Consider the following 20,884-nt stretch of genomic DNA (forward strand, 5'->3'; position numbering starts at 1 on the left):
AATGTGTCGTAAGGGCACATATGAAACATTAATTGAAGTATTAATTATGAGAAATATTACTATAATTAAATGTGATAGACATTAATTAATTATGGTAATATTCCTCATAATTAATATTTTAATTAATGTTTCATATATATGCCCTTAGGACACATATTAGAAAATCTCAAACAAAAATAAATTAATTTAATCTTTCCATGTAATATTGTATTTAGTGTCAACTCAAGGAGGTTACCATGCTAAAGTACAAACGAAAATATTTAAGACTGTATTTGGTAGAGTATCTGAAAAACTAATTTTTAGATCAAAAACTAATTTTCACCTACTAAACTAGTTGGTAGCTATAAATTAGATAGAAAAATATAAAATGACTTTTAAATGTATAATTAAAAGCATTATTAAACAAATTATAGTTGCAAAAAACAAAAGCAAATGGTGTAGTGACTCACTGACTTGTAAGTTGTCTAATGCCCGCAGTCCAAGAAGGTGTATAACCCAAGAATCAGAAAGCTAAAATGTCTAATGCCAGCAGTCCAAGAAGGTGTATAACCCAAAAATAAATTACTAGGTGCAACTAACAAAATTGCCTTAATTAAAATAAAACAAAATATCATGAATTTCAATAACAGAATACAACATTTTCATGAAATACAAAACCCCTAATATCAGGGTCAGGGTAGGTTGATTTATATATACACCAAAATTAAATTAAAATATAATATATTTTTCTCATCAAACATTGTTGGAATCACGAAGAATTTGAACTCGCCAAACAAAGTAGCGAATATACAAAGCATTCAGAGTCATCGCTACTCCAAACCCCAAAATCCCTGACAACATTACCGCATAGATTGCCTTCAACTCAAGCTGCAACAAACAATATTCAATTGACCAAAATACCCTTGTGAAATCAAAATAATCACATCACTCACCCAAGAATAAAACAAGTGCAGAATCATAGCTACAAGTGCAAATTCAAGAGCTGCATAAGTCCAAATATACTCCCTGATTGCTGTAAAATTGGAACAACATTAGAATAAAGGGAAATCATGTTGCAACATTTTATAAAAACTTTGAAGATAAATTATACCAAGAATAACCGAAAATGTCGATGACAGAATGCCAAATGTAAATGAGAATGGTGCAGCAATCACAATAGCTTGAGTTTTCAGGTCACGAATCTGCAGACAAAAAAAACAAATGTTTAAAACTGGACATGAATACATGATTGATTTAAAGGTGTCATTAATGGCTTACAAGAAGCTGCTCCAGGAAGAAGAAGTAGCATATTGTACTTATCAAAACTAGCACCACAAAATCCTGCCATGCACTGAATACACAAACATGTAACCATTAAAATGTGAAAATTTAATAAAGCTTATATATATTAAAATTAGGGTTAAGTTACCTTATTGTTCCTGAATTCAGATGCTGTTGATTTTGTGGATTCATATTCATGGTTTGTCTTTGAGCATAACTTGGCATACGAAGCAAAGTTACTGGTAAATTTGAGACTTCACGACCACAAACATCACAGTTTTTGTTCCCTTTAACACTAAACCATTTAACTGCACATTCTTCATGAACAAGTCTAAGCGCACCTTTGCAACTGCATTCCATCTTCAGTTGATTACCTTCATCACATGAATCAAAGCAGATTCTGCAAATCGCTTCTTCCTCATCAATCTCTTCATCGTTCTCCACTTCTACAGAACCGATTTGATCTTCGTTTCAAAACAAAATCGTTTCAACAAAATTGGAATATGAAAATCAAATCGCAAGTGTATACAATCAAAAACGTACCATTAGCACTATCGGCTTGATCATTATCCTTACGTGCGGCAAAAGAAATTGATCGTACGATAACAATGTTTCGCCCAGGTACAGAGAGCGACCTTGAAACCGTAGCTTGAATCTGCACACAATTTTATCGATGTACGACTGTAAACCCTAAAGCCCAAAGTTACAAACTAGCCCAATAAACCTAAGGGGCTTAATTTCAATTTTAAATCTATATTTTTCAGTAATATGATCGATCTTACATGTGATTTCTGTTGTTCGCTATATGTTCTTGCGGAAACGGGGGTGGTGGCTGAAGGGGAAGGGTTTGATGATGCGTGTTTGACTGGAAGAGATGTGCATCGTTTCCAGTGTAAATTGGAGATAGTATTGGAGACAATAGGGCTTTCAGGTGGTGGTGCGTTTGTGTCGGAAGGAAGAAGAGAGCTACTTTCACCATTATGAGGAACGTGATCCTTCTTTTTAAAGCTTAAACCTCGAAAAATGCCCCTTGAAGATGAAGATGAAGATGAAGTGCCATTGGATGAGATACCAGGAGACTGGAGTGAAGCTTTTTCACGCCGATTACTACTAAAATGTGCGTGTCTTGGAGGTATGTTCAGGGACAAATCTGAAAAACGAGTGCTTTTTCCATAATTTTTAACTTCATTTGTGGAGGATTCCTTCTCACTGGTATCAACCTGTTGTGTTGTTATTGAAGCATTCATATTCATATTGGGGGAAGAGAAATGGCCATAACAACAACAACAATAACATAAAGAAATTGAAAAAGTATTTGACTTTTGATGAAAACCTAGAAGTAGTCAAAGACTTTACACCTGCATTATTATATTTGCAGAAATTATTCAACGTTTTTTTATGGGGTTTGCAATCTTTGTAATGTAAACAATTATAAACTTGTATGTTGTAACAATCAAAAAGATGGCATGTACTCATACAACAACGAGCTTGATTGGGGTTTTTATTTTTCAGAGAAGAAAAATCGCCTTTAAAAACCAAGATTTGGGAGCTAACGAGATTCATTACAATCCTGCTATTCTTTCTTCACAAACCCTAAAGAATCGATCCTAATTTCTCATCCTTTTGAGAAGAACATAGGTCAACAAGATGTCAAACCGAACAAATAACAACTGAGCAAGGATTTAGCAATTTGAGCTAAATCTCAGTTGCCATGAACACAAAGAGCAGATTATAAATGAGTAAGCGATTTAAGCATAAGGGTTACCCAGAAGCAAAAATTACAAAACAATCATAAAAGCCACAAGCAAGAAGATGACAAAAGAAGAACCTCTGAAGCATTCCTGTCGTCGTCATCGGCAACTGCGCTGCTAATTTCGTGTGATGTTTGCATCTGATCTTCAATAAGCGTAGAAGCTACTCAAACAAAAGAGGTTGGAGCACTGTGAATAATTTTGATTATCAGTCCACCACTCCACTTATTCAAATCGATTTTGGAATACCGTTTCTTTAATTTCAAAATTATTATGTTTTAATGTCTTTTAGAAATTATTTTTATCAAAAACATCGAGTGGTGAATAGAATTGAAACAAGCAAATGGACAAAATGAATAGGATGATGACGATGACGATGAATTATTTATTCTAGGAACGTGAAAAAACAGGTGAAAGGGATTTTAATTGATCCAATTTTTTGATTTATGTGAATTGGATACCAAAAATTTTATTTATTTTACTGAATTTAACAGAAACCAATAATATTTTTCTCTATCTTGATATAAATATAAATTTTAGTTTAGTAATCTCATTAAGTGAGACTCATGTATTATACGAATTAATTAAAATAAAATTTTAATTGTTAAAAAAACTAAAAATGGTATTAAATTAAAATCGGTTATAATGAATTACATTGAATTTATCAATTATAGAGAGTCACTTTCAATTTGTTTCGAATTGTAATGTATTCTTTTTCTATCAAAACTATTTAAGACGTTGCACTTGAACTTCAAATGACTTTTGATCCATATAAATTGACTTCTATGATTTAAGTTAAAGTTTGAATTTGAAGCAGCCAATCAATATGTGTTAAGAAATTGGTGTAAGTTTGGTAATTATATGGTAAATTGTAATACCATATAAGAAACATGGTATTATTTTGAAAAGTATATATGATTAGTTTAGAATTTGGGGTGACACAATCAAAATTGGATGCGTATTTATGATATCATGGGAAAGAAACGTATATATAGCATTTATAATTTTTATTTTCAAAATTAATAGAATAAATACATTAATTAATTAATTAATCTCATTTAATACAAACCAACCACAAAATGACATGTGAAATTAATTTATTAAAAAAACCATAAAATTACATATGGCAAAACTTTTAAGAATTTGACAAGTGGCAAAAAAAAACATTCATTTATTAGAGAGGATTATTTTAAAAAAAATTAATTAATAAAACATTTGTAAACAAAATATGGTTGTTACTGATATTTTTATGACTAATAAAAAAAATCTAATACCGTGTAAAACAAATAGATTACTTGTTTACTTAATAATGGGTCATTCGCATCCTACTTTAAACTTTAAGGTTGTGTTGATTTTTGATGTGTCCATGTTTGGACATTTGTTAATTATGAATTTTAGTGTTAGTATTATTTTTATAAACTAATATGTCCACTAATCATATTATATTGATTTTCACTTTTTATTAGTGTTACTTTTTACCCTCATTTAGATTGACTTTTAGATTGTCCCCGCCTAAATGTTACATCTCTCTTTTTTTAGTATTTGGTATGAAATTATGGCATATATGCATAAATAATATAAAATCAACGTCATAAATGTAAAAAATCAAAGAAAACATTTCCAAAAGGTCCCATTTGGACCACAAACCTAAAGAGAATAAGTTGTCAATAATCAATATTATTACTTAATTGTTACGACATAAAAAGCATATGTGGAAAATTGAATTAATCGCTACAAAATTGTATGCAACAACTACATCTCTTTTGAGTGGAAGCATCAGTTTTTTCAACTTTCAGATTATTATTTTTTTTCCGAATTGGTATCTAGCTTAAAATATTCAAACTTTACAAAAGGGTGATTATAATTTATATGACTAAAAACAGTGTGCAGTATGACTCTGTAAAGCATGTATTAATAAATCTGTTATGATTTTTTGAATAACTATATGATCTCTTTCTGAATTTAAATTATTATGTTTTGTCAAATTCATCAACCTGTTTTGAAATGACAAATGATTTTTACCATTCGATACATTAATCTTGTTGATGCACAAAAATCAAATAACTATAATTGATATTTTGTTGGGAAACAACACAACACTGTCCATCAAATATCCAGAAACTTGTTGATTACAAACCGATCATGTTTTATGCCCCTTCTTTTTCTAACATGTTCCAACATAAACAAAAATAAATGAGACTAAAAAACGTTACCAAATCCTGGTCATGAGGCATAATAATCTTCTTATTTTAAAAAATCAAGGTTAATTATGTGAATCTTTTCTTATATAGATGTATTAATATTTTGTTTGCCTCTTAATTTCAATTGCGTTGACCTCGCCTTCCTTTTCTTACTTTCTTGTTTTCTTTCACCTTTCTTCCAAGCAAAAGAAAATAAATAACAAGGAAATAAGAGGTGAATTATTGATTAAGACACATCCATACCATACCTACAAAAGACATGTCATAATTCATATTCCTAAGATAAGCAATCATATCTTATTTTCTGAGAATTTAAAGTTCAGTTGAAAAGTTCTTGAACACAGTAATATGTAAAATTCCCAAATTTTGACATGGTTTATAAGTATAAAAGTTTAAACGAGGATAGAGTGTGAAATATCAAAACTACGCTTATATGAATGAGACCAAATGTCATGTCCCTCGAAGTGGAGAGAATTGTTTAGATTTCTTTTATCAATTATACAAATACCTTGAACTTATGAAACTTATCGGTTTTACATCAAAGAAACCATTTTATGTTCCAATAAATTATTAAAATACCCCTAAACATTTGAATTCGTTATTTTGGTCATTAGTAAAACCATTACATCAAAATGATTAATAAAATCATCCACATCAATATGATAACATCGTTTTTTCATTATGTCACGTTATCAATAAAATCATTCGCATCTGCTAAACAGATGCTACTATATTTACCCTCTATTTTTTGTTATATTTGATTAACTTAAGACAAAAACGTAAAAATGGTCTTTGTAGTTGTAAAAAATATTTGATTTTGGTCCAAAAACGTTTGATGGTAACTTTTGGATTTTTTTTAGTGATTTTGGTCTCTATACACTTAAATCGACTATAATGCCTTTATAATTTAATTTTTCCATTGTTTAATTGTTCTAATAATTAAATTGTTTAACATAGTAACCAACGGAAAGAAAAGCCACCCACTGACCCACATTGTCCTCTCTCTCTCTCTCACTCATTGTTTAACCAGAAACCACCTACAACGTCAAAATCTATCACCACAATCGCCATTCTCTCTAAAAATCACCGCCTTTCTCGCCGGAGATGAGTTTTTCAGAAGCCTCTCAATCTTCGTCGTCATCTTAAGCATCTTCCTCTCCGTCGCCGAATCTAAAAACCATCGGAAGCCTCTCCATCTTCGTCACCAGATTTAAAGTCTCTCTCTCTCTCTCTCTCTCTCTCTCTCTCTCTCTCTCTCTCTCTCTCTCTCTCTCTCTGGATCGAAAACCTTTCCAGAATATGTTCATTTACACCGCACACCTATAAACCCTAATGTTGGCGTTTCGGTGAGGAGGCGACGCTCCAACCACGAGGGCGGCGTTCCAGATCTACGAGAGAGAGAGAGAGAGAGAGAGAGAGAGAGAGAGAGAGGGGTTGTTTGGCTTTTTTTTTCAGGTTTATGATGAGAATGATCGCGTTTCGGTGAGGAGGCAGCATTCTAATAAGGAGGGTGGCGGTCGGTCTGTTGGTGGTATTCACTTTTTGTGAGAATGAGAAGGTGAAATATGACTAACGTACCATGAGACAGAGAGAGAGAGGTGGGATGGATATATCCGTCATTTCGGGATGATTCTGGACCAAACACACATACACAAAAAAAAATTATATGGACCAAAACCGCATATTTTTCACAACCACATGGATCATTTTTGCAATTTTATCTGTAAATAATCTATGACATCATTTCTTTTTAATATTCTTTTTACAAAATATATCAATCACTCAAACACCCTATTACTATTATGAAAAATTAAACACCGTATTATTATTATTATTAACAAATTCATGTTTCTTGAAACCCATTTCATCCGTTTGATTTGTGTGTATCACCTTAACAAAAAAAAACAAAAAACGTTTCACCCTTTTGATTTGTGTGTATAAATTTGATCAAATTCAAGTTTCTTGAAATCGTATTTCATCCTTTTGATTTATGCATGTGTGCATAATATTTCTTGATAACAACATTGATGTACATCAAATACGGTTTGGATGAAGTAAGTAAGATTGTCAGGCCGGACTAGTGCCCGGCCCAATAAAGATGGGCTTATTAGGACCAAGTACGAATGTACGATGTTACTATATTTCTAACTTCAGTTCTAAACATGAGGTACAGCATTCTAATGCAAAAGAAACAAGTGTAAAATTACTCGTATACCCTTCCATCTGGATGTTATCCATTTGGGGCCTCACTTAACCTTCGTTTCACAAATTTAAAATTTTACTCTTATTATCTCAGTAACTGTTTTTAAACATAAGATCGTTTCTGAAGTTGATTTACATAAAGAGAAAAGGACTAAATTGCCCTCGGCATCTATAAAGATTCTATCACCTTCTATTCTTGTTCATCCTGACCAAGAGTTACAAGCATGTAAAGCCATATAAAATAATCATATACTTACCAAGTGAAAAACAACAAAACAAAGGTGTCACAATGGTCAGTTCCTATAGGATGATGTACCATAGAGTTATATCAAGATGTACAACCTATTAATGCATGGTATCCAAGGAAAGGGTAAAATCACCAAATTACCCTTGATTACAATTTGTGGAGAAATCTTGATGCACAAATCCACAATGTGACTGGAATCCTACGCTTTGAACGCAAAAACAAAGCTGAAATAATGTCATAAGAAAATCTATGAACCTCAGGATTCAATGCCATGCGTATCAGCATAGCTGTCCATACATCCGGTGCCATTTTCACAGCTTGCCAAAAATAAGAAATTCCACTAACTACCCTTTCGATAGTTGCATGCCCCTGTAAACAAAATACAAATAAACAACAATCACACAACAACAAAATAATAAAAAAATAATAATTATTTAATAAAACCAACCTCTGATTCGATCGAATGTCTTGTATCAAGATTCTCATCAAACATACAAGAATCAACTTGATCATCAAGAAAAATATCTGCAACTTTTAGTATATCACGAACGATAAAAAGTCGCACTCTAAAACCCTTTTCGGATAAAATAAACTTAAAAAGATCTTCTGTAGCAGAAACAACAGCATGCATGTCAAAAGACTTCCACTCGAGTGGACTTGAGGATTTATTAGCATCTTTATCTTCTCCATCTGTCTTTTCAGATATAGATATTGCCGCCACCTGTATGTACCCCACCACACCAAAACATCTGTCAGTACAGATAACATGACATGACAGAACAGATTGTATTGTGTTTACCATACCAGGCGTTCTAGGCGATTCCATCGTATGGAACCATCATTACAAATAAGGAGTTCTCTTAAGATTTTTCTCATGTCGGGACTGGGGTCCGCAAGAAGTCGTCCAATCACAAAAGGGTATGCGCTTTCAACAACTTTAAATTCAGGGTCTAATGTTTTTGCTGTCCCTTCAAGTGATCCCAAGGCTCTTATCACCAATGCATAGTCAGGTGGAAGAGAGAAGTTGAATTCATACATAACGTCATAAAGTTGGTTCATTATTGCCTGTCATTTTTTTCAAAAAAAAAAAAAAAAAAAAAAAATCTCAAATCTCCACTCAACCAGTTATACACCAAAACCCTAAACCCCAAATACAAACATAAAGGGAACCTGGAAATCTTGGGATTGTCGGGTGCCATCACCAAAAGATAATTTAAGTGCATCTGCAACTGAAAGCATATCAGTCCCTTCTGGAATGAATCCAAGTGAGAGAAAATCATTGGCTAAACCCAAAGAGTCACGGTTGACAAAGTGTACAAGCTGATCAACATAATCACAAGACAGAAAAAAAAATACTGATTAAAAAGTGAAGACATAATCACATGCTTGCTTTTTTAAGGTATGAGATTAAAAAAGGGAATGCAGAGATATTTTATATTTACCACTTGGATAAGTCCAACACGATAGTGACGTGGAATGTCTCCCATCATCCCAAAGTCAAAGTAAGCAAGAGCACCATCTTTAGTAGCAACAAGATTACCCGGATGAGGATCCGCATGAAAAAAACCCACTTCAAGTAATTGCATCAACGAACAATACAATCCCTAAAACCCAAAATCAACTTATTATTTAAAACTAATTCAGGAAAGACAACTATCAATCTGTCATATACCTTATCTATCAGTTCTTTTCGATTTAAATCAAATGTCTTTAATGCAGCTTCATTATTAAGCTTAATACCATCAATCCATTCCATTGTAAGCACAGCTTTTCGGGTAAAGTTCCAGTATATTTTTGGAACTTTAACCCATCTTTCTTCCTTCAGAGAAGTTTCCACCTCTTGGGCTGCAATAATCATAAAAAATATTCTTTTTCAGTTTGGTTTACAAGTTTTTAACTAGTAATGACAATAAATAACTTACTGGAGCGAAAACCATAAAGAGAATCGAATCTTTCAGCATTTTGTCCTTCGAGTATGTAATCTATTTCTTCAAACATGTGCCTCACCTATTCAATCAGAATCTTGGGTAATTCATTTTGGAACAATCCTGTTATTTTTAAATTTTTTTTTTAGAAGACTCACTGTCTCATTAACTGCTACTATTATATCCTTCCTTGCTTTGGCAAATCGCTTTAATTGGCCCCCAATCATGTTAAATAACAAGGCATCAAGGGTCAAAGAAAGTGACATACCAGGTCTTTGTACCTTTACAGCTACTAGCTCCCCTGTATGCAAATGAGCTGCAAAACTTGAAGTAAACATCAAAGCCTATTAGATTTTTGACATACTGAATGTTAAAAGAATTGAAAAGAATTTTAATATCTAATAACCTTTATACACTTGGCCTAAAGATGCTGCAGCCATAGGTTCTGGGCTGATATCTGAAAAAATTTCTGAAATAGGAACACCCAACTGGGATTCAATAGAACGAATCGCAACCTTGGTTGAAAATGGAGGTATTTGATCCTGGTTGACAATAAGTTATAACAAATCTTAATCATAAGTTGTAAAGAATCAAACTTTAATTCTTACAAGTTTTATCTATAGTTATAAAATTGGTACCTGTAGTTTAGCAAGTTCATTACAATATACAGAAGGCAGTATATCTGGTCTTGTGCTTAAGGCTTGTCCTAACTGTTGGTCAAAACAATATAAAGTCAATGAGACTGTATTCTATATAAATTGTGGAATAATTAATAAATAATACAAAAGAAGACTTGCCTTGATATAAAAGGGACCCAAGCGGATGAGGGTATCACAAAACTGCATCAATTAGAATAAAGTCATTGTTGTTTGAAGCCACTAACGAAATGACTTTTTCTTTGTTACAATTAGCAAACCATGTAGAAATAAATTATGGAAAGAAAAAGGATATGTTGATGTACCTTTGCTGAGCGTTTTTTAATGTCATGAACAAAAAAATGAGCCAAAGTAAGCTTGAAGACCTCGTATGAAATATATGCTGCTCTATACAATGCTAAAAAAGGGCCAAAACTGTAGTACATGGAGAGACGTTTGGACCTAGAAGTAAGTGCATTTCCAAATTCACTTTCCAGTGATTCTTTCCTCAACTTGGCATACTCTGCTGATGGCTTCTCGCCATGAACACTAGAGAATCTTGTGGAAAAACTGCATGAAACTAATTATAAATCAACATGAACTTAATACACTCCATACACTCTTTAATTCTAAAACCAAAAACACACGTATAAGCAACAAGGAGACAGCTTGCCTTCTGCAGGGAACAACCCCAAATGAACGACCATTGTGGAAAGCTGTAAAGAGGGAAAGGAGAATCAATACGGTTTATCCAGCAGTTTGATATGTTTATCAATTTTGGTAGGAAACAAAACCATTTATCCATAATCAGACCAGATGGCATGAGATTGTATCAAATCTAATACAAAACAGATAGCCAAAATATAGATAAAATGTACTTCAATGGATTTGAAGAAGAATTCTGCAAAATTGCTCTTCATACAAGAATATATCGCCAATCTTAACGTTATAAGGCCTAAGTTATGAGCCTTTTTTGTAAGCTGATACCATAAGCATAGCCAAAAAGAGAGGTAAAATACACTTCATTAGATATATGGCAAATTCAACAAACCGTTCATCATAACATGAATATAACAACGGTTCGCACAGATCAAGTATTGGAAATATGCGAATAATGAGTTGAATTAGACCTGTGCATTGACCTTCTTTGAAACTAGAAAAGTTTTCGTAATTTTCATTTTTTCAGAAGAAAGCAGTGAATGAAAATTGATGAAATTAAAGGGGAAAAGGAAACCTACGCATACCTCTTCGTTTAATTACTGCAAAAACTTGCCGGTTCAAAGATGCAACCGCATTATCCCTCATCGGTGGAAGATGATTGGGTTAAAGGGGCTAATACTAACGACGGTGAATAGAAAAGTGGGAAGAGAATGTGAGAATAATGATCGAAGGGAAAGAGCTGCAGCAAGTTTGGAGAAACGGTGGTCGGAGGCGGTTTGGTTGAGGCTAGAGGTAGTGACACGTTAGGAACCAGGTGGCCTCCTGTGAGCAGTGGGGAGGAGACATGGAGTATTCTTGCCCATTCTTACCCCTGAACCCACTTCTAAGAAGCCGGATAAGGGGTGTTTTGATTCGGGTTAAGGCGATGGCAAAATAACAGGAGACGACACAATTTTTATTTATTTATAAATGTTTTATTTTTAATGTATTTTTTTTTTTGGATAAAAAGTCAATACATATCGACGAATGGCAAACAGATAACAAGTTGTGTCGTTAGCTCTTTCTGGATGGCAAAACTAATTTTTTTGAAAACAGCATATGTGGATCTATGATATATAACATTAGTATGCATGACTCGTTGAGCGCTACCGCCTTTGGTGCGAGAAAATCAAAGGTATCAAATGCGAAAGGTATAAACACATACTGATTTTCAATGCAGACATTCTCGTGCTTTGCCACTTTGCACGCGGCGACTTTCAAAGCAGCATGTCCCGCTGTGAAATCTCCGATCCTCAAACCAACGAGAGGGGAGATCTCAGTAAGATCCACACAAGCGTGTTTCCCTCCTATCCATCCAAAGACCAAAATGTCAGCCGGTCTGAGTGTGGATCTTCCATCCAGAGGGTTCGTCAAAAAGTTCACAAACGCTTCTTTCTTCACGGAAATACCAGCATGCCGACAGACATCAAAGAGAACATCTTTAACCACATCATGTCGGTATTTAAAGTCGGGAGCTCCTTACAATGAACTGCATGTTCCTAAAAGGTGTCCAAGCATGCCTTATGGCAAACTGAGTATATCTCGTCAATTGGGAATAGAGGGATCATGAGGCGGTATCGAAGGATAGTACGGTATTCCACATGAGACATATGTTGGTTGAGGCCATCGATACGAATAGTTAGCATAAAATCTTGAGCATGAGGCGCTCGGAGACACTCAAAAACTATTTTATGTCTAACAGTCATGTCCAAGTCGACTTCCATATATTTGATGATTTTGCTAAAAGGGCACACACCAATATTTTTTGGGATTTAGGGGGGATGGTGTCCTTATTAGTGAAACCACTACAGTCGAATCACAGAATCGTATCGTGAAGACGAGTCAAAGCAAAAAGGTAATCAGAGTTCATACCATATATGTCACTGTCACATAAGTTGTGGTCTTGTAAAGTCCAATATTGGGCCCTTGAGACTATAAATGTGTAGGAGGAAACCTCGTATGTTGAGTATAAACCCAAACCACCTAAACGAATAGGTAAAGAAGCCAGACGCTATTGGATGTCTCCAAAGAAGGGGCTTCCACAAACCACCATATCCTCGATAGACCTGCACAATCCTTTGTCAGAGAACAAAGTTGCCTCCTCTATTTACATAGGTTGGCATGTCCTTAAACCAAAGAAAAGTTTTGCAACGCCCATAAATGATCGATGCAAAAGGAGCTCACTTTGCGGGTCACATAGTTGTGGAAGAAGACTCATCAAATCAACAACATTGACAACTCTCTTCATGGCCAACCTGCTAATAAACCCCACGTCTCTGCTAACACCCCCCCTCTAAGGAGCTTCACCCCTAACGACGGTATCCTTATATCTGTTGGGAATAAATCAGCACAAAAGCTTCCTACCATCACACGAGGGAATAAATCGGCACAGAGCTTCACCCTTTCCTTTATGAAAAGATTTAATGCACCCAAATACGCAATCAATCTATGCTACAAGGGGAGGTTTAGAAAATATGGGGCTCGACATGGATGAGGGTGGCCTGAAAGGGTGCTTGTCCTCCAAAAGTTTAATAGTATCACCATTATATGGTTGAACACCATATGAGCATAACACTTTCACTGTTGCGGTAAAATGCCCATATGCAACCTTACGGAGGTACTGTCTGATGTTGGTGTTACTCAATGTTGTCTCCTTCTGAAAGATACCTCCACCCTATCCCCCCACCCCGGGATTGTCTAACATATTTTTAACTAACATGTTGATGTCATCCTCTTTTCCCCATGTAGCCAAGGACTTCAAGATATAACATTGCAAGTCTAAAAATAGTTCATTAAATGGACATAAATTGGTAAGTTTTCTTGTGATTTTGAATATTGGATGAATATGTAATTGGGGGCACTAACATGAAGAATAAATACAGAACGAAGAGGCAATTACCCGGAGATCAAAACATAAAACTTAGAAGCGATGATGTAGCCATGGTGATAGCGATGTTGGTGTTACACCCCAAAAATTATGAGGTAAAAATTTCATTTTTAATTTAATCAGACACTAATTATCTTTTATTCAAACATCCAAAAGTATTTCATAATAAAACAGTCATTAGAGTACAATCCCAAAATCATCACAATGCGGAAACATGGGTGGATGCGTTGCAATCACTTCGGGCCCTTCCATTTCAAACTGGAAGTACCTGAAACCATAACCATCAAAATCGTAAGCACAAAGCTTAGTGAGTTCCCCAAAATACCACATACCATACATAATAAACATATAATGGGCCCTGCCCGACATCGAGCCCCGCTTGATATACAAATATGTCAGTCATCGGGCCCCACCCGGTATACATATAATCGTATAACAGATAAATACACAGCACATACAATAATCACAAAGATAAATAACATATAGAATGGTCATCGGGCCCCGCCCGGTAAGCATACAAGTACGTAACACATGCAAGAGTCACGCAGACATCTAGCATCCTATCATAACAAACCATGGGCCGACATTGGTGCCTTCGACCCGCTAAACATAGTGAGGAAACTCACCTCAATTCGTTGATAACCAAATAACTACTCGGGTCGCTGAACCGGATAACCTCATACCAACTAACAATAAATACAACCTTAATAAATAATTAATAATTACCCGATAACCCAAAATCCGAGGCCCACTCCATAATCCAACTTCCTAAATGGCAAAAGACCATTTTACCCTTTTCTTACTTGGCCCAAAACCAAGGCCCAACCCATTTGCTCAAAAGGCCCAAATCCCTAAATGACATCCCAAGGCCCAATATGGCCCGTCTTCTTAATTGGGCCCAAAACCATCATGGACCTAATTCTAAGAAAGCCCTTAGTCTATACATGGCCCAAAGTCAGAATTCCAATGGCCCAACAAGGCCTAAACCTTAAAAGGCCCAAAAATGACATATTGGGGAGTACGCCCCGCGTACACACCCCCGAAGCACAAGGTACAAGATGTCTATGCTCAAAATCAGTATTACGCTGAGCGTACTTCCTACGTACACCCAACGTACTCATCAAGGGCCCAAAATGCGAAATAAGCTCTTAATGGTTAAGACAAAAGCATCCAAACACTTATCTTGACCCTAAATGATGTCTCAACACGTAGATTTGGTAACTTTACTCTTTTGCATGACTTAATGGGACCAAAAGCTTGTTTTTATCCATACTAAGAACACCAACTTATGCATGCATCAACAAGAACCTTCAAGATAACATTTTTTATGACTTAACAACTCAACAAGGACCAAATATGGGGCTCAAAGGTCGTGGAGTAGCTCCTACTCACAAGATCAACAACCTTGGGACCAAAACATGGAAAACACCACCCAAAGCTATATCTATACTAAAGAGCCATAAAGTTTAAAGCTTTTTACCTCCAGAAGGTAGATCAAGATGATTAGAGCTTGGATCCACAAGCTCCAAGCAATCCCACACTTCTCCAAAAAAACTGATGGGTTTTAGTATACTACAACATCCTATGATGCACATACAACCTTAAATGCTTTGGATCTATGTTTACTCTAATTATACATGCAATATTGTTTCCAAAGCATTAAGCCTACAACTAGCATGCAATTGACATAAACAACATAGAAATGAGTTATAAAATTAACTCTTTGTTGTAGCTTGTAGTTTTGGCCTTTAAGAACTTAGCACCAATAGTGTGAATGCCTCAAATGGAATCACAACACACCTTGGACAAAGGAAGAATTTTTTAGAGAGAATGTCTTGCACAAAAAACGCATCATATGAACTCATAGAACACTAGTGTGCAATTTTAGATACTAAGGGACCTCTTATATAGTGCGACATGATTAGGGTTACACCATGTAAACCCTGATGGGCATGACCTTCCATATTCCTTAGGCTCCATGGGTTTAAACCTCCATGGATCATCCATGGGTTGTCACATGGGTTTAGCCCAACCTAAGGAATCATGGATCATTGGCCCACACCATAAGAATGAATGATTTACCAAATCAACCCCTTATATTTAATTAGTCTCTTTTGATCACAAAATTAATTCCAAACTAATTCTTGATCAATACTAATTAAATAATATGATTTCATATTAATATATTAGAACTTATAATATATTAATAAATCATAAATTGTGACAACCCGAAACTTTTATTTTGTACGCTTGGTCAACTTTATCAACATTGAACTTGATTTTCGTTACCTTTTAACCTCGTTTAAGAGTTCGTTTAAGTGTTCTAAGCTTGAGTACAGCCGGGAATGAGATTAGGAATGAGTCAACAAGTCGTATAGAGGCTAAACCGGGCCATACACCCTCTTGGGAGGTGTGTACGGCCGCACACATGGGTGTGCGGCCGCACACCCATCTTCCAGCCGCACACTCATCCCTATATATATAGGGTGACTCCTTCACTCATTCCTTTCTTTTGGCTGCACTCTACTTTCTCTCTCTAATTTCTCTCTCTAAAACTTCATCCAAGAACACTCTAAGGGTCTCAAAAACGTGAAGTACTCCATTATTCAGCTTGTTATACTGGTAAGACACCTTGATCTAAGCCTAAAACTCTTCATGTTCTTCGTGTTATTCATCACTTGTTATACTGGTAAGACACCTTGGCCGTACACACCTCAAAGACCCTCCAAAGTGAGAGTTTGACCCCCTATCTTCTAGTCGGACTTGGTTTGGACCTTAAAACACTGGAAAATCGACTTTTGGAGCATAAATGAAGAGTGTACGGCCGCACACCCCTGTGTACGGCCGCACACACACTCTGTACGGCCGTACACTCCTGTGTGCAACCGCACACACATCCTGGCCGCACTCCCTGGCCGCACACACACTCTAATGGCCATACACCTCCCTCGTTCGATCATTTATGGCTCCGACACTTAGTTCAAGCATTTCCAAGTCTTTAGGGTGGTTTCCCGTCATGTTTTGTCATGGAATACCTTAATCTAATACATATATGTGTTACTATATGTTAATAGGATCCACTTGCGTACGAAACATCAGTTGACACTCAGCACTCGTAACCAATTGTACACCCGAATCCTACGTTAAACGGTGAGTTCATACCCCTACATTTTCCGTGTTTTAATGTTTTCAGGGGGGAATACAAGCTAAACATAAATGTTTTCAAAACTCATGCAATTCTCATACTTTAACCCTTTTGTACTGGGTTGAGCATAAGGGTCGGTTTCACTAAAATTGCATAGTTTTCCGGACTTGCTATTCACTACGTTATACATGCAAACTATAATCGGTATAGTTTGGGGATTTTCTAAACATAACAAGTACAGAAAATTTCACTACTAAACATATGCACAAAGACAGAAACAGATTACAGTTTACATCACTACTTTATCATGGTATTCATAACTGTAATTATCTCTACATACGGTATACATACGGATTTTCACTACGGTAGAACGCTACTACACTACATTTAAACTAGATTGTACGATACTGTGAGGCGCTACTTCAATACTGTACCCTTAGGTGTACAGGGATAAATCCTATCATAGTATAACCAGAGTCTCCTGGAGGGAGAGCGTGAGATTTGTGAATAGATCTATTCGGGACTGACAATCCCACACCTGAACTGCTAGCTACAGTTAGGCGGGCACGCCTGGGGTGTACAAATGTCATTTAACTCGACGCCTGAAGAACATTGGAAAGGTCTCTAGTTATATCAAGCATGGTTATACGACTCACATTATGTATAAATCACCTTTAGTTTACAACCTGGCACTCTTCAACAGTTTTATTTATACTGAATGGAACTAATACACACTACATCTAGAGGACTTTCAGGGTTTTCAAACAGAACTGAACATACAATGGTTTCACGTACGAAATACGTATACATCATGATTGGCATTAGCTAGTCACATGAAGTATTATTTTCGCACATCACTACAGTTTTCAGTAACGAACATTCATGGTTTTATACAGAATTGAAAACACTACATTTTCACTAAAGAAAATATCGGATTTTCTTGAAACTATACAAACACTTTTATGAGCTCATCAACAAGTTTTCATTACAAACTACCGCTTATGAACTCACCAGCTTTATGCTGATATTCTTTCAAACTACTTGTATTCTCAGGAAATCAGTAGACAGGTACTTGCTGGATTTTTGAGGAACTGGAGCAATAAGAGTTTTTACGTTTATACTTTACAAAGCGATTTGATGTAATTCAAACAAGTTCCAGACAAAGTTTCAAACTGATGTAAACGTTTTTATTTAAGTATTCACTGTAATGGTTGAGTTGCTATGATTGCTATTATTCATTGGTTGTGATGCTTCACATGACGTCATCCACCCCAGAACGTTTCCGCCATTCTGGTTTTGGGGTGTGACACAAATAACCTCTTCTCAAAAGTCCATCCTATCAAATTGTCTTGGTGATATGCAACCCAAATGGACCATGCTACTCTCGGGTCAAGTACATACCAATTATAGTTATGGGCTTAGAAACCTAATCCAACAGTCTCCCACTTGGATAAGTCTAATAACTATTATTGCAAGTACGACTCCACAACCCGACTAGCAATCGCAGCTCTTAAAAGTCGTTGTCGAACTCTGACCTAGTCAATGACGCGTCCATTAGATAAGGGATCATATATTCCTCCATTATAGATATCATATGGACTGAGACATGGATTATAATCATTCTCTCTGTCCATCTGTAGTTTCCCGATTTCCGATTTATGATGTCCGACTAATTGAACAAATCAAATTAGTCCAGGCTTGGCTAAGCACTTCGGGTGTCATCACTAAATCATCGAGGGGCCCACATATATCGCTTTTATCCACATGGGGTAAAAGGAATGGATAAACTTCGACTCAAATGCTTTCTTGTACTTACTTATCAAATCACACACTACAATATGTTTTATAACACCAAGTTACTGGTACGTTTACATACGTCAATGTGCAACCGACTTGCAACTACAACTCACACGTCTTGGTTTCAAGAATATAAGATATTATCGTCTCACAATCACTCGTGACAAAATCAATGAAGTGATTCAGATGAGCATGGGTTGAATCCAATACTCAAATCTTATTCCAGGAGTACTCATGAACACTGCAGCTATGTCTAAAACACCTAGACAAACTACATACCCATTCATGACAGTCTTGCCTCAATACCTATTTCCAAAGTATGATCGACTGTGGATGGTTTGAATAACCTAGTTATTCGGGAAGTCAAAACATGCAAAGTGAAACACAAGAATAATACTAATCCTATATGACCCCAAAATTTGTGAGTGTCATATTGATTACTCATTATTCATTGTATAATGTTTCGATTTATCAACTTAATACTTGAATTAAAGCAATAGCTATGCCATGCTCCAAGCATGCACACTATGTTTGTCTATGGTCCTTACTTTATGAAATAGATCAATTGAAAAACATTTCAATGATGCTCATTTCATAATTCCAAATCTTTATTGCAAGTGTAAGAATTCCAAATTCTTGTCACTGCTAAACTATCATGCAATACAGCCTTTGTAATGTCATGGTACCAAAAGTCACGGAGACTTGACCAACGATATTACAAAACTTTCCACTAGAGATTGATAACAAAACAATTCCAAGGAGGCGAAGTCTCAAATTCAAAGTACATTCCTTTGAATATCCTTCTTGCATAAAAGTTTCTAACCTTCTCATGTATTCTTAATCTCCAACTCCCAATATGAAAACATTCCATATCTTTCCATACGACAACTCATTATTAATAGACTCCTATTTATTCATAATAATGTCAATATGTTCCATCCATTACTATACTTCCAACTGTCTTTAAGCGACCAATCCTTGGCGAACCTTAGATTGTCCTTAACAGTTGTTTAACCACTTTAGTCATATCTGGTTCTATTCCTTTTTCCCTCTTAATGCCCTAGGCATTTGGAAAATTATAACACGAGAATATTATAGCATATGCAATCGATCATATACCCGAAGCATATGGGATGCGATTCATAATGTCTAAGTCTAACATAAAGATATGATACTTGATCAGTCTTTTGCTATAATATTTCTATTTGTCATGTTCTCACAATTCGAATTATGAAGAGAGATGTCGTAATCATAATTGAATTTTGAGAACGCAATTAACATTTCCACATATAGAATTTCCTTATGTTGAACTATTCCAACATAGCATTCATATATATTTGACTAAAATTGGTTAAAATCTCAATCTAAGCTTTTAGATTTGAAATGAAGTATAAATTCCTATCCTTTAATTATAGCAAAAAAAACTTTTCAAACACTACAACTTCGCGATTTGAAACTTATGTTTTCTATAATTAACATTGCTAACTTGCAACACTTATAATAATTATGCTCCCACTAGCATAATAATTAATATCTCACTAACATAACACTTATGCTCCCACTAGCTTTAACATGTATTCAGAAATCAGCTGGACTTCTAGAAATCAATACTTATTGACTTTCATTACCAAAGTTCAGATTTCTGATACGAGATGCTTCGATAAGACTTTATCTAGGCTTCTCAAAATCATACACCTTTCCTTAGATAACTCACATGTGTGTCTAAACAATTTTAGCACTTACAACAATAAGTCTCAAATGTTTAGACCTTTGCCATTTCTCACAATTCGAACTATAAAGAGGGATGCCGTAATCATAATCGAATTTGAGAATGCAAATAACACAATTGCTATCTTCTTAAAATCTACTTAGTGAAAGCGTTTCCTCACAATCATTTTCATGAATTGGAGAGAAACCTTATGACACTTAGATTTTATTGTATATGTGTTCCTATCCATGTGAATCTGTCACAACCATAATCACAAGACAATATTAGTGACAAATCCAAACTCATACGGACTGAACTTGTTCAATCTTAATTTATTGCCGTCTGGCAGCACAAAGGCCTACCATTGCTTCCAAGTTGTTATGCAAACAACTGAGAACTCATAGAACTCACATGCATAGTGAACTCT

At 35.3% G+C, this 20,884-nt stretch overlaps 2 protein-coding genes across 4 annotated transcripts; both read right to left on the reverse strand.

Moving 5' to 3' along the window:
* Positions 1–575: 575 nt before the first annotated feature.
* Positions 576–3,351, reverse strand: LOC145165593 (RING/U-box superfamily protein). 2 transcript variants are annotated; one of them, XM_079084345.1, is made up of 8 exons: positions 3,089–3,351; positions 2,043–2,480; positions 1,804–1,915; positions 1,409–1,706; positions 1,258–1,330; positions 1,091–1,181; positions 933–1,012; positions 576–867 (listed from the first exon to the last, which is right to left on the reverse strand). In XM_079084345.1, the coding sequence occupies exons 1-8, from the start codon at positions 3,149–3,151 to the stop codon at positions 733–735; spliced, it is 1,290 nt and encodes a 429-aa protein (XP_078940471.1). In that variant the 5' UTR covers positions 3,152–3,351; the 3' UTR covers positions 576–732. The 2 variants fall into 2 exon arrangements, with proteins under 2 accessions (XP_078940471.1, XP_078940469.1); XM_079084343.1 differs by having other exon boundaries at positions 1,409–1,724; positions 3,089–3,350.
* A 4,121-nt stretch (positions 3,352–7,472) lies between these two features.
* LOC145165594 (Protein kinase superfamily protein) lies at positions 7,473–11,798 on the reverse strand. Of its 2 annotated transcripts, none has more exons than XM_079084346.1 (14): positions 11,466–11,798; positions 10,895–10,937; positions 10,548–10,791; positions 10,384–10,425; positions 10,225–10,296; positions 9,993–10,128; positions 9,745–9,902; positions 9,584–9,668; positions 9,334–9,506; positions 9,104–9,265; positions 8,832–8,981; positions 8,466–8,726; positions 8,110–8,382; positions 7,473–8,030 (listed from the first exon to the last, which is right to left on the reverse strand). In XM_079084346.1, exons 1-14 carry the CDS (start codon positions 11,524–11,526, stop codon positions 7,809–7,811), a joined length of 2,082 nt encoding a protein of 693 aa, XP_078940472.1. In that variant the 5' UTR covers positions 11,527–11,798; the 3' UTR covers positions 7,473–7,808. The 2 variants fall into 2 exon arrangements, with proteins under 2 accessions (XP_078940472.1, XP_078940473.1); XM_079084347.1 differs by having other exon boundaries at positions 10,548–10,801.
* Positions 11,799–20,884: the final 9,086 nt, after the last annotated feature.

The sequence above is a fragment of the Lactuca virosa genome, chromosome 3 (assembly GCF_052849685.1).
Source record: "Lactuca virosa cultivar CGN04683 chromosome 3, Lactuca_virosa_CGN04683_v6, whole genome shotgun sequence".
NCBI classification, from domain to species: Eukaryota; Viridiplantae; Streptophyta; class Magnoliopsida; order Asterales; family Asteraceae; genus Lactuca; species Lactuca virosa.